We start from the raw sequence: 14380 nt of genomic DNA on the forward strand, positions 1-14380 counted from the left end.
CCCCTGTAAGCTCATCCACCCATGTTTGAAGCACAGTGACCCATGCAATGGGCCTTGGTGGGGGCTGCTTGACACAAGGAGGTTTGTCAAGCTAAGGGCAGGCCCTGGGGCCTCACTGGCCTGTCCATGTGATCTCTGGTTGTCAGTGCAGCTCCCTTGATCTAACCTAACCTTTGCCAATTGGGATATTAAGAATACAGCTTTGCTCTGGGCCTGTTAGACCACTTCTCTTGGTTAACAATAGCCAGGCATCAATCATACTTCTGGGGAAGAACAAATGACTCCAGGGAATTTTCATGCGCTGGGGGGAGATATGATCGGTGTTAGAAAGGAAGGGGGCTGGAGGCTGGAGGCCCAGGACCTCAGTATCAGGGCCCAACCATGAAAAGAGCTGCTTTCTAAGAAAACCTTCCTCCTGAACAGACAGAATGTGCCAACTTTATCCGCCTCCTCCAGCCATTTAACCAAAGCCATGTGTTTGCCTGTGGAACAGGCTCCTATCAGCCCATCTGCACCTTCATCCAGCTTGGAGAAAGGGAAAAGGTGAGAGGGACTCTGCGAGGGGAATTCACCATTGGTGTGGGCAGAGAGGGACCCCAGAGCATGCCTGTACCCTCTTTGCACCGCCTGAAAGGAAAAGGGACCCCAGGATGCCCCCTCTGCTAGTCATCATCATCAGGCACCAAGAGAAAGTGGGAGGGACACTCCTCTTCTGAGCAGCATGAGAAGTGAGAGGGGACCCAGCATATGCTGTTGCCCAGGTCTGCAACCGGATCAAAGGACCTCACAGCATGAATGTCTTTGCTGCAGGGACACACACACACTGTCTATATTGGTAGCCCTTTCCAGGGACTGACTGCTACCAAGTCAACAGGAGCTGAGCTTCCCAAGCCCTATCCTGCCCTTTATCTCCAGACAAGCTAAATGGGACCAGCTTGAGTTGTTGTCTGCTGTCTTCCATGTCTGACTGCATAACAGAGATACTTTCCTACCTTGCAAGCTTACTGGAAACAGGGACCATGTTTACCTCATTCAGCCTCCGGCACAATCCTTGAATAAAAATTAAGTGATGATAGCTTGGCAACCTGTCAGGCATGTGCCAGGAGCAGTTTGGAGCAGGCCTTGCTAGCAAAGGGGAGGTGCCTAGCACAGTTCAGCCTGGTTTGGTCCAAGCCTCTGCCTGGACTGAAGTCTTCTCTTTAACCATCTGCAGGAACTGGGGACCTCACCTATGCAGCTGGTGGCCCACTCTATGGAATCTGGGCGAGGCAAATGTCCGTACAGTCCCCACGAACCCTTTACTGGGCTGCTTATAGGTAAGAGGAACCTGTGGGAGACTGGAGGTGGATACTAGACCCTGTAGAAATAGGTGCATTACAAATTAAATAGATTCATATGGATAGTCAGCTCTGTCCTTGCCAATAGCCTCTCACATCTCAGGGTATGCCTGTATGTAAGCCAAAGGTATAACAACAGCTCATTCAGACATGCCTGATCTGGCTCAGATCCCAAGAGCAGTGGCCTGGGCTTCAGCTGCTGACGACCTGCCCAACATCTTTGGTTGGCTTGTGCTGGCTGCATTGAAGCCCATGATTCTGTGGCTATGCTTCAATCAGTACCAAGGTGGCTAGTTTAACTCTGGTTTGGGAATGTCTACATGGGCTGCAGTGTAGCACAGCTATACTCTATCTCATTCAGTTCTGCTCCTGCCATGGCTCTAGGTCTATGAGTAGCCTCATTTGTCCAATGATATAAGAGCCAAAGGTGGTGAGCTGAGGCTGTCATAGGCTAATAAAAACTCAGATCTTGTAGGTGGAAACTTCAGGAAGAAGTTCTCCTAGCACACCCCTCCTGGATCAGAGAATCAGTTGTCTTAATTGATCCGCCCTGTAGCTAGGTAGCGCTACAGCATGGCTCCCCACAAGTTTATTAGGTTTTAAATGTCTGTAATTACTTTCATTGAACGTGCAAACACATTTAGAGAGTCTGTCTGGGTATGGGTAACTTTCTACCACCTTCAATACCCAAAGTATTCACTGAGACAGAGAGATGATCTGTCCACCTGGACCTCCTCTGCAGCCAGAGAGAACATTCAGCCCAGAGACAGCTACACAGGAAAAATAAAATGTCATTTGGTTGCTTGGATACTAGTTTATATTTAAGCCCAGTTCCCTTGTCATGGCCAAATGACCGCTCCCATGTGAAGCTCTGACATGCCACACTAACCACTAGATCCTTCTATACTCCTTTTCTGAAGGGTCCAGGAATGAAGGACTGTCTGTGTAAGGACACAGCTCCAGCTCTGCTTGCTAACCTGTGCTTCCCTTTCTGACCTGGCAGATGGAGACCTCTACTCAGGCACCTCCATCGACTTTATGGGTAGTAGTGCTGCCTTCTTCCGAACCGGGGTTCACGGGGCTGACCAGAACTACATCCGAACAGAACAGAACCAAGACCACTGGCTAAATGGTAGGGAAGGTATCAAGATACATTCTGGTGGGGGGCATTGGGCCCTGTGCATCCTGGCAAGCGGAGTGACTCCACTTAGTGCTTGGGGGAATAAGAGTGAGTGCAGGAAGGATGCAGGGCACCATACTTGTTGTGTTGCTGCTGGTACCCAGGGCCTCATTTTCTTTCATTGCTGAGAGGCCCAGACCTCCTAGTACCAGTGGGCTCCAATTGTCCATTCAGGTACTTCAAATAGCCCCGTTTGTCCTCCCATACCTGCTCCTTCCCCCACTTCCTTGCTCCTTCCAGGCTTCAGGCCTCATGAAGTCCTAGGCAAGGAGAAGAGCCCTCGGTTGCCCCCTCAGAACTGTATTTAGGCCCATGGTAAGACATGATGGGCATCTTTACACGTGCTCTGGTGGGTGCTATAATCAAAGCAATTCTCGGGAGTCACTCTAATTAAAGCACCCCCAGCATCTCATCTATTCAGTATCCCACACTTCAAAATGTCAGCGGGGGCAATTTAACTAAAGCTTGTTCGACAAGTTTTAGTTAAAATGCCCTTGCTGCCATTTTGAAGCACAGGGACACTGAATACGTGAGATTTCAAGGCTGCTGAAGCATGCTAATTAGCACACTTCAAGCAGACTCAATTAATCGAGTCTGCTCTGATGCACTGCAATTACAGCATGTCAGAGCAGGCATCCTGCATGTCTACAGGCACCCCCTGGTCTGAAACCAAAGCCTAGCAGTTTCACTTGCCTCTGGGCTGAAGACACAGGTTAGCTATTGTTTTGGTGCATAACTCAGCCCAGGTTGGTTTGGACATTTCTCAGATCTCTGTTCCATGAAGGAGAATGAGCAAGGAAGATCACAATGAAACCATCACCCTGGAACAGTTTGGGCTTGTGTAACCCACCAGTCGGTGGGTGTGAAAGGGCCTGCTCTGTGCCTCCTCTGCAGAGGATGGGAATCTGTTGGAGCTGCAGGAAGATAGCTCTAGCTGCTTATGCTTTCAGCCTAGAGGTCCCCTCTCTGGCATCCAAAATGGCAATGATCAGACTCATACAGGAGAGTTTATTCTGATTCTGCCAAGGACCCCAAAATGCTTGGACTAAGCACCCTGGGGTGCCCTTAGCTTGTCAAGATGCAGACTGGAACAGTCCATTGAACTGGGCCCAAACCTCAGTCCCAGTGGAGTGTGATTCTGGGACCATTGGACTGTGGCCTGGGCCTTGCCCTGCTGAAGCCAGTGCATGGGCAACTGGTGCTGCCTTTGTCAGGGGGGACATGTGCCCACCCTGTGACCAGTCCCGCGGACCGGAGTGGGGGATCCCCCCGCAGGCGATCCTGCTGACTGGAAGATATCCTCCGTGGGCAATCCTGGGGGGGCTGTGCGATCCCGCAATGGCCAATCATTGCGGCCAATCACTGCAGTCACTGGAGCTGCTTCTGAGAGTGGCTGCAGCTGCTTCTGGGACCAAGTGCCGGCCTATCACTGTAGCCATTCCCAGAAGCTGCCACAGCTACTCCCAAAAGTGGCTGCAGTGAGCGCAGTGATCAGCCAACGCTTGCAGGGGGGCACCAGTGTTCCTGCCTGCCCCCCCACCCCATCACCTAAGTGGTGAGCACGGCTATCAGGGGGTGCACCGGAGCTCTCAGGGGGTGCATGTGCACTCCCATGCACCCCCTACGCGTCGCCACCAGTGGCACATTTCCGAGGAGGCAGTGACTCTACTGGAGAACCCAGACCCTAGACACCGTAATTCCAGTCCTCCTGCTTTCTTCTGAGATGGCTCTTCTCAGCATCAGCTTCTCATTATACTGAATCATGCCACCAGGCACCAAGTCCAGCAGGGCCTTCTCAGACTGAGCTTTGCAGCTGGTTCATAGCTCCTGAATGCACCTCCATAGCCCCATGGTGCTAAGCCTTGCTGAAGATGTGATGGTATTAACACAGGAGTAATTGAGTGAGATTCTTTGGCCCACATTGTGCAGGGGTCAGACTCCATGATCAGACTGAGTGCTCTGGCTTTACAATCTAGGAATGGTCCTAATGCCAAAACTCGAGTCTCACCCTACTGAAGTGAGAGCTCTGTACAACAGCTACCATTGCTTCCCACATGTGCCTACAGTGCCTCTCACAAAGGGCCCAGTCCTGACTGCAGTTCCCGGGTGCTGCTAGAACATAAACCCAGAGCCCAAGGCTGCCAACAGTAAGCCATTTTCTCCCTGCTGTTCCCCTTGTGCAGAGCCTGTGTTCATTGGGGCCTATGCCATTCCTGACACCTACAATGCCCACGATGACAAGGTGTACATCTTCCTTCGTGAGATAGCCCTGGAGGCCGGCCCATGGGAGAGACGCCGCATCCACGCCCGGGTAGCCCGGGTATGCAAGGTAGCTCCCACAAGGCCAGAGTGCTGCTGTGGGCACCCCTGGGAGACACAGCAACCCCTTCATTCTGCCACTGTCTCATAATGAAAAGGGGGTGACGTTGCTTATAATTCATTCACTCACCTTAGGGGCCTTTTGGCTCAGTACCAGGGTCTGATAAGAGAAGGCAGCCTAGTCTGTGGTTACAGAAGGACAGTAGAAGACGGGGCTTACCTGGCTTTGCCATGGAGTAAACACATACAGCAGTTTACACTGATTACACAACTTTGAGTAAGGCCCTTTTTTTCCCTCTGCTAGTGCTTCCCCGTCTGTCATGGGCGGTGAGGACACCTTGTGTCCTCAAGCTGAGAACCTAGCTGGAGGATGTTGAGATGCTGAGTGTCAATGATATTGCTTTCCCCAGCACAGGTAGCATAAATGCTAAGGCCTGTGATCCAAGAAGGTTCCCTGGGTAACTTCCCTCGTCCCTCTTAGCAGGGAGGTGTGGGAGGGGACTGTGCTGCCCCAGAGATCAGTTGTCTCATTGCCCTGTTCTGTCCCAGCCGAGCCCAGGGGCTGTCAGGAGAGGCAGAAAGTAGAAGAGCCTGACCCACCCCACTTCACAGAGTGGCTGGAGGGTGGTGATGATGTGTGGCCCCTCACTCCTATTCAGAAAGCCCAGCTGTAGTCACAGCAGGGTTAACAGTGCTGGAGAAAGCAGGGAAGGAGGATCAGGTTGGCTCAGTGAGACTCCTGCTGAGAAATACCTCTTTGTGCCTGGCAGAATGACCTGGGTGGGAAGCGCAGTCTGATCAATCGCTGGAGCACGTTCCTCAAAGCCCGGCTGGTCTGCTCCATCCCGGGGCCCCAAGGCACTGAGACACACTTTGATCAGCTAGGTGAGTGCAGAGCACCTGCCCTGCTCCCTCCCTCAGCCACAAGTCCACGGTGCCCTTGTCTGGGCCCGAGGTGCTGGGGTCACCTAGGAGGGGACCTGCTCTGTCCTGCATGGAGCTGCCCCCTCCTTCAGCAGAGGACTCAGGGCAGAGGTGGGTCACCTTGAAGGGTGGGGCAGCCACACTGGACCCTTGCCCCAGAACTGGGTCCTGAGAACTTTGATCCAGCATTACAGGGCTTAGGCCTTCTCACCTGGTCTCTTTGCAGAGGATGTCTTCCTCCTCCACACCCGGAACCCCCAGAGCCCTCTCATCTTTGGCCTCTTCACTGTCTCCAGGTGAGCATGGACAGGAAGCTTCTGCCTGAGTGGCCTATGGGGCACCTGTCCTGCAGGAGGCTTTAGGAGTTAAATGGTGCCTGAGAAGAGGGAGGGAAGAGAAGGGAAAAGCAAAGGGGGTTGTCTCACACAAACAGCTGGGAGACTGGCTGGCAGGACAGGCTGGTGGCCACTGACAGTTCCTGGAGGGACAGAGAAACAGCAGGTCCTTATGGTAGGATGCAGCAAGACCACAGGAAATCAAGGACTCCACTGCAGAGTTAATGTTCACCCCTGGGATCATGTCCAGCATATCCCAGCTGGAGGGAAGCCTTCCCTCTGCCCCATGAGCTGGTGCTGCTCTGCAGAGGGGATCCCAGAGTGACAATATGTGAATAAGGGATTCATGGCTGCTTCCCTGCAAGCAGTAGCTCTCCCTACTCCTGTGCACAGGCTGGTGCGTCTCAGGCTGTGCCAGTCTAGCTATAGCAATGCAGACCCCCTTCTTTGGCTGCTCTTTGTTAGCACAAGGCAGCCAGGAACAGAGCTGGGGCAGGATAAAGGAGGTGCAAGCTACTTCAGGGGCTTGCACTGATTGAACACTGACCCATATAAACCAGCAGCTCCTGTACGTGGACAAGGCCATGCCAGCTCCAGCTCTTGCAGCTGCAGGGTCTGTCTCCAGCCCTTTCATTCCTGTGTGTCTCCTTTCCAGCAGCGGGGTCTTCAGTGGCTCTGCTGTATGTGTTTACTCCATGGCTGCTGTGCGAGCTGCTTTCAACGGGCCCTTTGCACACAAGGAAGGCTTTGACTACCGCTGGGTGGAGTACAAGGGGCGGATCCCCTACCCCCGTCCAGGAACGGTAAGTGTGCAGCACTGGGGTAGCTGGGAGGTAACTGGGTCTCAGAAGGGGGAGGGAAAGGGGCAGGCCACTCTGTGCTTTCCATCCCTCTTCCATTTGCTTCTTTTGCCCCCACAGTGCCCCAGTGAAACATATGACCCTCTTCTCCAGTCCACTAAGGACTTCCCCGATGATGTGATCAGCTTCATGCGCACCCACCAGCTGATGTGGGAGCCCGTCTACCCGCTTCGCCACAAGCCCATCCTAGTGAAAGTCAATGTGCCCTATCGGCTGCGGCAGCTGTTGGTGCACAGGCTGGAGACAGAGAACAGACACTACGACATTCTCTTCCTTGGCACAGGTAGAGGCTTCGTGGCCTGCACCCTTGGCCCTATGAACACCTTGCCAGTCAAAGGGCTGGGGGGGCTCTCATGCTATACTGCTGGTGTGCCTCAGCCTGGTGAGCACCCTTGTTGGTGCCAAGAAAACATTGCCATTCAGTTCCATGCAGTCCTGTCTCACTGAGCTGTATTTTTGCAGTCCTGTATCCCTAACACCACCCTGGCAGCATCCACTCCTCCTGCTCCAGCGAGGCACATCCAGCCTCTGGGGTGCTTACCCTGTGAGTCTACCAGTGCACCTGGCCCTAATCAGGACATGGTGGCTTCCTGCCCCATGTACCCATAGAGGTCACTGCCCCACAGAGCTATCCATGTGCTGCAGACAACAGGGGTACATCCTAGGCTGGCCAAGTGGGTTACTGTGCTCCAAAAGCACAAGTGGGTCATTAACTTCTACAAGGAGCAGCCACTAGAAGCCACCACTCTCTCTCTCACTCTCTCTCCCTGGCCCCACCTCTGCCCTTCCCCCTCTCCCCCCTTCTTCCACAGAACATCCTTCAGAGCCTACTAGCAAGGGGGGATAGATACACAGAGCTAGCAGATGTGGAGCTAGTGATGCAAAAAGTTCCCTCTCCAGGCATCTGCCAGCAAGCCACACACAGCCAGTGACTTGGAGACAGGCTGTAATCAAGAAGTCCCTTCTTCAGCTAGCTTTGTGATGGCCAGCTTGTGGCATGCTTGCCAGGCTGAGCCTGAGTTTGGTGTCTCTTGCTGTACTTAGGGGGCTCTGGCTTGGTCTTCTCACATGGATGTGAGAGCTCACATTGCATAATGCCCAAACATCCTTGGCCACCTTCCCCAGGGCTGGTCTCTCTTCAGCTCTCCCAACCAGCTTGGCTTTGGATTGAACAGAGATTCACTTAAGTGCTTGCTGGAGCATTGCAGGGCAATCTGCTCTCTCCTCCTTGTTCAGCATAGGAGACCATGCTCTCATGCTGACCTTGAGGCAGTTTTCCCTGTGAGGGGAGGAGATGCAATAATCCCCTTGCTTTAATCAAGTAGCCAGAGCTATAAAAGGCTTCCAGACTCTCTTCTTTGTAGCACCTGCTCTCCATAAATCATGGCTGCAGTATAGGTTTCCCTGGCTTTATATGGGTTCTGTTTGTGTGAATTCGCTCTTATGGGATGACCCTTTTTATACCAAAAATTCATTATATGCAAGGTAAATTCACTCTTATGCCATCGGTGTGGTGGAAGCCTGCAGTCAGCTGCTTTGTGCAGTGCGTTGTGGGAGTGACATACACCAAAACAGTCTCCAGTGTGGATCTGTGATCCTCACTCGTTGTCTGCAATGTGTTTCTGTAGTTGCCATCTCCATTATGATAGTGCCTTGTGCTTGGTGAGTACCAAAATTGTCTTGTAAAACTGGTAGAAATGGGTTTGGGGGTCAGTACAGTCCAGGTCTTGGAACATATCGCTATTTATTACATTGTAAAGTGGGTTCCCTTTATGTGAATTCGAGTTATACATTGTTTTCCAGGAACACATGTACGGCATAAAGCGAGGAAATCCCGTAGCTAACAGCTCACCTCCCAGTTCTGATCATGCTGGCCTCTGGCTCTGGCCCAGTTTTGATCATGCTGGCATGCTGGCCTCTGGGCCACTTGTGACCATCACAGAGATGATGGTGGGGTTGTGACCTCTGCAGTGGTCCTCCTTTGCATTTCCCCTCCTCCTGCTATAAAACCTCCCCTGCTCCTATGAATGCAGCACAGACTGCACAGACTGCAAGCTGTAGCATTCCTGGGTAACTGTAGGGTTTTCCATATAGTCTTGGAGGATATCCAGTTGCCCAGGGTCTCTGAGTCAACAGGCTCTGATCCTAGCATGGTCAGCTCAGCCCCGTATCCTTGGAGAGAAACTAAGTTCCAGCCAACCTGTGTCAGTGGGTGTCTCAGGTGAGAACTTGAAGTCTGGGGTCCTGCTTGGATATTGGAAGATGTGGGGTATGAGATGGGGCATGACCTCATACCTGAGGCAGACTTTCCATTCACTCTACTATTGTGCTGCGCTCCAGCTGGTTGTTGCCTTCCTGGAGTAGGTTGCTGCAGAGGTGGCTGCATTTCAGCCATGCTGCGTATAGATGTGCTCAAAGAGAGTGCTCAGGTTCTTGCAGGAGAGTGCTGCATTATGGCCCACACTTCCCACCCTTCCTAGAGATGCACCTGCTAAAGGCTTTTGGCCTCCCCAGAGCTGCTCCAGAGACTGGCACTTGGCTCTGCAACTAACTCATTAAACCATGAGGTTGCAGGCTTTGACTTGGGCTTGGGGAACCTTCTCGAGGGCAGGCTTAGACACTCCAGTGACTCCCAGATTGGAGGCGGGGGGGCCAAGACATATCCCTTCCATCAGGAGACAGAAGAGGCTGGCTTGCATCCCTAGGTCAGCAGAGAAAGCACCTGACTCCAAAAGTCTGCATACTGCCAGCTTATTGGTAAAAATGCCTTGTGTCATTTTCCTATTGGTTAAAATACTTCATATAAGCTCCCCTGCTCTTTGAGGTTACACATTTAAGTCTTTGCCAGTGAGTGCCTTGGGCAGCTCTCCAGCACCATGATGGAGATAGGCCTTCCTCAGCTAAGGTGGGGCCAGGTTGGCATCTGGCTTAGCTCTGGAGCTGGTCAAGACAACCACAACAAGATGCTATCTCAGGTCATGTGTGGAGGACTCCGAGCCTACTGGTACCCAGCTCCAGATGACTGGGCTTTAATTGTGGCTATATTTCCCACTTAGCCTCTTCTTAGGGAAACTCCGGTGGGTTTCATGCATAAGAGTGCCCTGTGGTGTAGTGGTGGGAGCTGCTCTGAAGACCTCCCAGCCTCCTTCTGAACATCCCTGCACTGGGCACAACCTTTGTGCACTACTCAATGTGGCTGCCTCTGTGCAATGCTAGAGGGGTGGGTGCTCCCATCAGCGCTACAAGGGCTGGAAACAAAATGCAGAAGAAATTGGTGAAGCCACAAAAAGCAAGGATCAGCCCATCGGGGTTCTGTCTGTCTGTCCCTGCCTGTAAGCTGGGGGCACAGGGGGATGTCTCTAAAAACCACTACCTCAGCCAGGCAGGAAAGTGTCCTGCCAACACCAGCATCCAACAAGAGATGCCTCATGGTGTGGTTTAAGATGAACAAGGGCTCAGATGTCCCACCTAAGTGCCCTATGGGGACTCCTGTCTGGGGCCAGCTGTAGAAGCCAAGCCACACTGCAATGCTTCTCCCAAGCAGTAGGCAGGGGATTCACTGTGGCAGGGGTGCCCCATCTTCCCCACCCTGACACCTCCTCCCACTGTTGCTTCCACAGATGAAGGCAAAGTGCTGAAGGTGGCAGTCGCCAGTGGGGGAGGCCAGGACAGCGAGGAGATCAGCCTGGAGGAGATCAGCATCTCTAAGGTACTTCAGATGCTTCCACCAGCCCTGCCCTGTGGGGCCCTTCTGGCTTCTCCAGGAGCATACGCTACACAGACAGCACCCTGCAGCAGAAGGCTGAGAGCCTGGGCCCTTCCTCTGCTGGGGAGGTGGTGTCTGCATCATGTGAGGAACAGGTGGTGGTGGCTGGGGCTGGTAGTCAGCCCTGCTCTCCTGCAGCACCTTGCAGCCAGGCTGCAGTGGGCTCTCACCTTAGTCACCACAGGTACCCGGCAAGCCTCTGTAGGGCACTGCAGCTTCACTGTTATGCTCTCTGGTGCCTCTCAGTGGTACCTGTACATACATGCCCATTGTACAGGTCAGCAATGGAGGCCCCAGGTCCTTTCCCTGCATCTGAGGTCAGAAGCAAATAATTGAGTCTGGGCAGGGTCGAAACACGGGCTGAACCACGAGGCAGAAGCTGCAGCACTAGTCAGACTGTGCCACGGCTACTTCCCAACCCAAGCATGGCTGAGAGTCTTCGGCCAGGGCTGAGATTGGATTTGGGGCAACCCAGTTATTTGCTCAAACCAGCCTGCCCTGCACACTTCCCCCCTGGGGGCACGCTGCCTGTCTCTGCAGAGGGGTCTTGTAACAGCCCAGCTGGGAATGGTGACCACAGCCCTCCTGGATTTAACCCTCTCACTGCTTGTGTGTTAGGGGAACCCAGCACAGCCAGGGCTGCCTTGGCTGAGCACAACTATTGCATCCTCCCACTGTAGTGATGTCCATTCTCTCGTAGGTGCCCTTGCCCATCCTGGACATGCAGTTTTCGCCGAAGCGGGTGAGTCCTCACAAGCTGTTTTCTGAGACCCAGTCCTGCCTGCAGGCCCCACCAGGCCAGGGCCCTGTTGCTCCTGTCTGTGGCGTGTGTGCTGGGGGACCAGCCTCCTGGGCTCAGGCAATGGGATCCCTGCTCCAGGGCACTGGCACAACCCAGCTGCAGGACAAGAGGAGGGTGCCCTACACTAATTTACAGCCACATGTGACCCAATTGCTTCTCCCATGGGGAGGCTTGGCTCTTGGTTCACCCTGCCCCAGAGCCCTGGGGCCAGCTGGGCTGGGGACAGGAGCACCCAGGTAAGTGCCGCTGTCCTGGTTCTGTGAGCAGCAGGAGCTATTTGTGAGCAATGCCCATGGGCTGGTCCAGCTCTCCCTGCATCGCTGTGAGCTCTATGGCAAGGCCTGCACCGACTGCTGCTTGGGCAGGGACCCCTACTGCACCTGGGATGGCAAGGCTTGCAGCCCCCACCCGCTGATTGAGAAGAGGTGAGACCCAGCCCTGATCGTGCTCCCAGCCCTGCACTGCCCACCCAGGGATGGCAGCTATGTCTGCATGTGGTGGAGAGAGAAGGGGTAGGGCAAGTTACCTAGCTCCCCTGACACCCTTCCCAGCTACAAGCACTATCAGCTGGCATGAGATATGGCACTGGCAGCAGCTTCCCCAAGCCAACCCAGTGAGCAGCTCTGCACTGCAGCAGCCCCTGCCTAGCCCTGGGGTAGGCTTCAGACAGCCCTGCCATTGTTCCTTCATCTTGCCCTGGTTCCCCCATACCCACAGCCCTGCCACTGCCACTCTGCCCCCACCCCCCCAGACCCACCCCTCAACTCCACTCCTGGGCTCCCCACATGCAGTCCTGCCAACAAGCTTCCTGTACACAGACCATGCATCACCAGGAGATGCTACAGGTACCCAGCTGACCAACTGGGTGGTCTCATTCCCCTCCCTGCAGGCGAGCGCGGTGCCAAGATGTGCTGAAGGCTGATCCAGCCAGCCAGTGCCAGGACACCACAGAGGGTGAGAGTCAGCCATGGTCACACCCACCCAGCACCAGTGTGGTGCCTTCTCTGGGCTCTTCTTTCCTGCTGTAGATGAGGGGGAAGGTGGGCACAAGGGCCCTGGGCAGAAGGGGCAGCTGGGAGTGAGGCAGCACAGCATGGCATTGGTGCAATGTCAGCTCCTGCCCCTTGGAGCAGCAGTGGTTCAGGTGGCAGTTGAGGGATGCTGGGGGAGGAATCTGTGGGGCAGAGCCTGCTGCTGGCTCAAGAGGAGGGTCTTGCAGTAGCAGGCCCCAGCCCTGGCAGGGCTCCCCCTACCCTGTGCCCCCTCCTTTGCTCCCCCCTCGCACAGGGCTCCCTGCAGCCGAGGAGAAGCTGGTGTTCGGGGTGGAGAACAACTCCACGTTCCTGGAGTGCGCGGCCCACTCTCCTCAGACGGCCACGCAGTGGCTCATGCAGCACAGCAGGGCAGCAGTGCTGGAAGAGGTACAGGGGAAGGGAATGGCTCAGGGCTAGGCTGTCTGGATCAGGGGACAGTGCCCAGGTCTCTTGGCCAGTGCCCTGGGTGGGGCAGGGAAGGTGCCTGGGCCTCTCTGCAGCTGAGGAAGAGATGCTGTGCAGGCCTCCATTCTTTGCCCACAACAGCTCCACCCCCTTCCCAGCTCAGCCTCATAAAACCCCTGCAGACATTTTGGCTGAGCTGCAGCCCCTGCACCAAGCTGCAGCTCAGAGCCCCCCGCCTCCTGCATTTGCTCTAGGTTAGGAAGAACGACCGCATCTCCATCCTCGAGCAGGGGCTCCTGATCCGCCAGCTGGCAAGAGAGGACGCAGGGCTGTATGAGTGCCAGGCGGTGGAGCGCTCCTTCTCCCGCCCCCTTGCACGCTACACCCTCCATGTCATTGGGCACGAGGTGATGGAGGCCCCACCTTCCAAGTGGAGTAAGGCCATGGAGGCAGGAGGGAGCCGCCAGAGTGCCATGCCTGGCATCGCAGGGCAGTTCCACTACAAGGGGTACCCACGGGCCCTGGGGCCACCAGGCACCAGCCTCAGTGAATACTGCAGTGCTCTGCGGCACCAGGAGAGGCAGCGGCAAAAGGCCTGGAACCAGAAGTGGCAGCAGCACTCCCTGGAAGGCAAGAAAGGCAGGGTGCGCCGGCATCCTGGCCCCACTCAGCACAAGGAAGTGGCTTGAGACTGCTCTGATCTTTGTGCCACATGGGCTCAGGAGGGCATGGAAGCCTCTCTCTCTCTCTGGTTGGCTGTGTCCCCGGAGCCTTTCTAAATGCCCACCCTGCCTGCCACTACCAGCTCCAGATGCTTGCTGAAAAACTTAAGGACCTGCTGTTGACTACCTCATACATGACTTTGCCCTTTTCCCTTCTTTTCCTGAGCCTGGGGGGGATGGTGAAAACACCAGAAACACTGGGACACCCACAGCCCCATGGAACAGCCAAGTCTGGCAGTGAGCAAGTACAGGGGACCCAGCCCCTGCCCTGGAGCAGGCAGCTGGTTACAAAGCCTGCTGAGCAAGACTGACCTGACCAGGGGATTGACAGTATCTACATACCATGAAGTATTTATTCCCTGCATTTTTCTCCTGTTATTTTTCTTATGATTCTTCTTAAAAATAAATACTGAAGAGGAAGAACGGCCCCTCCTGTTTCTTGCCAGCCACTTGCAGGCTGCCATTACATTGCATGAAATGCAGACCTAGTCCCAATGCGGGCTTCCCCCCAGTCCAGCCCCTTGGAGGGGGCCTTGCAAGGCAGGATGCTGCCTGGTGCAGTGGCTGGAGCACAGGGCAGGGCAAGGCAGCTCTAATCCCAGTTCTACTTGGAAAGTGCCTCAGGCATTGACTAATTTTCCCTGCGGAAGTGGCAGGGGGGGGGAGGGGCAGCTGGGGGAGGTCGTCCGGGGGGGG

At 54.7% G+C, this 14380-nt stretch overlaps 1 protein-coding gene across 1 annotated transcript in view; it reads left to right on the plus strand.

Annotated features, from left to right (window-relative positions):
- LOC102378884 (semaphorin-3D-like) overlaps nucleotides 1–14107 on the plus strand; it is a 46858-nt gene extending 32751 nt beyond the window's left edge. The window contains exons 4-18 of the mRNA XM_025213330.1: nucleotides 1–5; nucleotides 424–543; nucleotides 1214–1316; nucleotides 2341–2469; nucleotides 4701–4846; nucleotides 5607–5721; nucleotides 5987–6056; nucleotides 6751–6898; nucleotides 7016–7238; nucleotides 10576–10664; nucleotides 11422–11463; nucleotides 11791–11948; nucleotides 12413–12477; nucleotides 12811–12944; nucleotides 13217–14107. The exon at nucleotides 1–5 is cut by the window's left edge and continues 58 nt beyond it. Of these exons, the coding sequence (XP_025069115.1) occupies nucleotides 1–5; nucleotides 424–543; nucleotides 1214–1316; nucleotides 2341–2469; nucleotides 4701–4846; nucleotides 5607–5721; nucleotides 5987–6056; nucleotides 6751–6898; nucleotides 7016–7238; nucleotides 10576–10664; nucleotides 11422–11463; nucleotides 11791–11948; nucleotides 12413–12477; nucleotides 12811–12944; nucleotides 13217–13651 (1982 nt within the window). The 3' untranslated portion in view covers nucleotides 13652–14107. The remainder of the gene's footprint in view (nucleotides 6–423; nucleotides 544–1213; nucleotides 1317–2340; nucleotides 2470–4700; nucleotides 4847–5606; nucleotides 5722–5986; nucleotides 6057–6750; nucleotides 6899–7015; nucleotides 7239–10575; nucleotides 10665–11421; nucleotides 11464–11790; nucleotides 11949–12412; nucleotides 12478–12810; nucleotides 12945–13216) is intronic.
- Nucleotides 14108–14380: the final 273 nt, after the last annotated feature.

The sequence above is a fragment of the Alligator sinensis genome, unplaced genomic scaffold (assembly GCF_000455745.1).
Source record: "Alligator sinensis unplaced genomic scaffold, ASM45574v1 scaffold630_1, whole genome shotgun sequence".
Lineage (NCBI taxonomy): Eukaryota > Metazoa > Chordata > Crocodylia > Alligatoridae > Alligator > Alligator sinensis.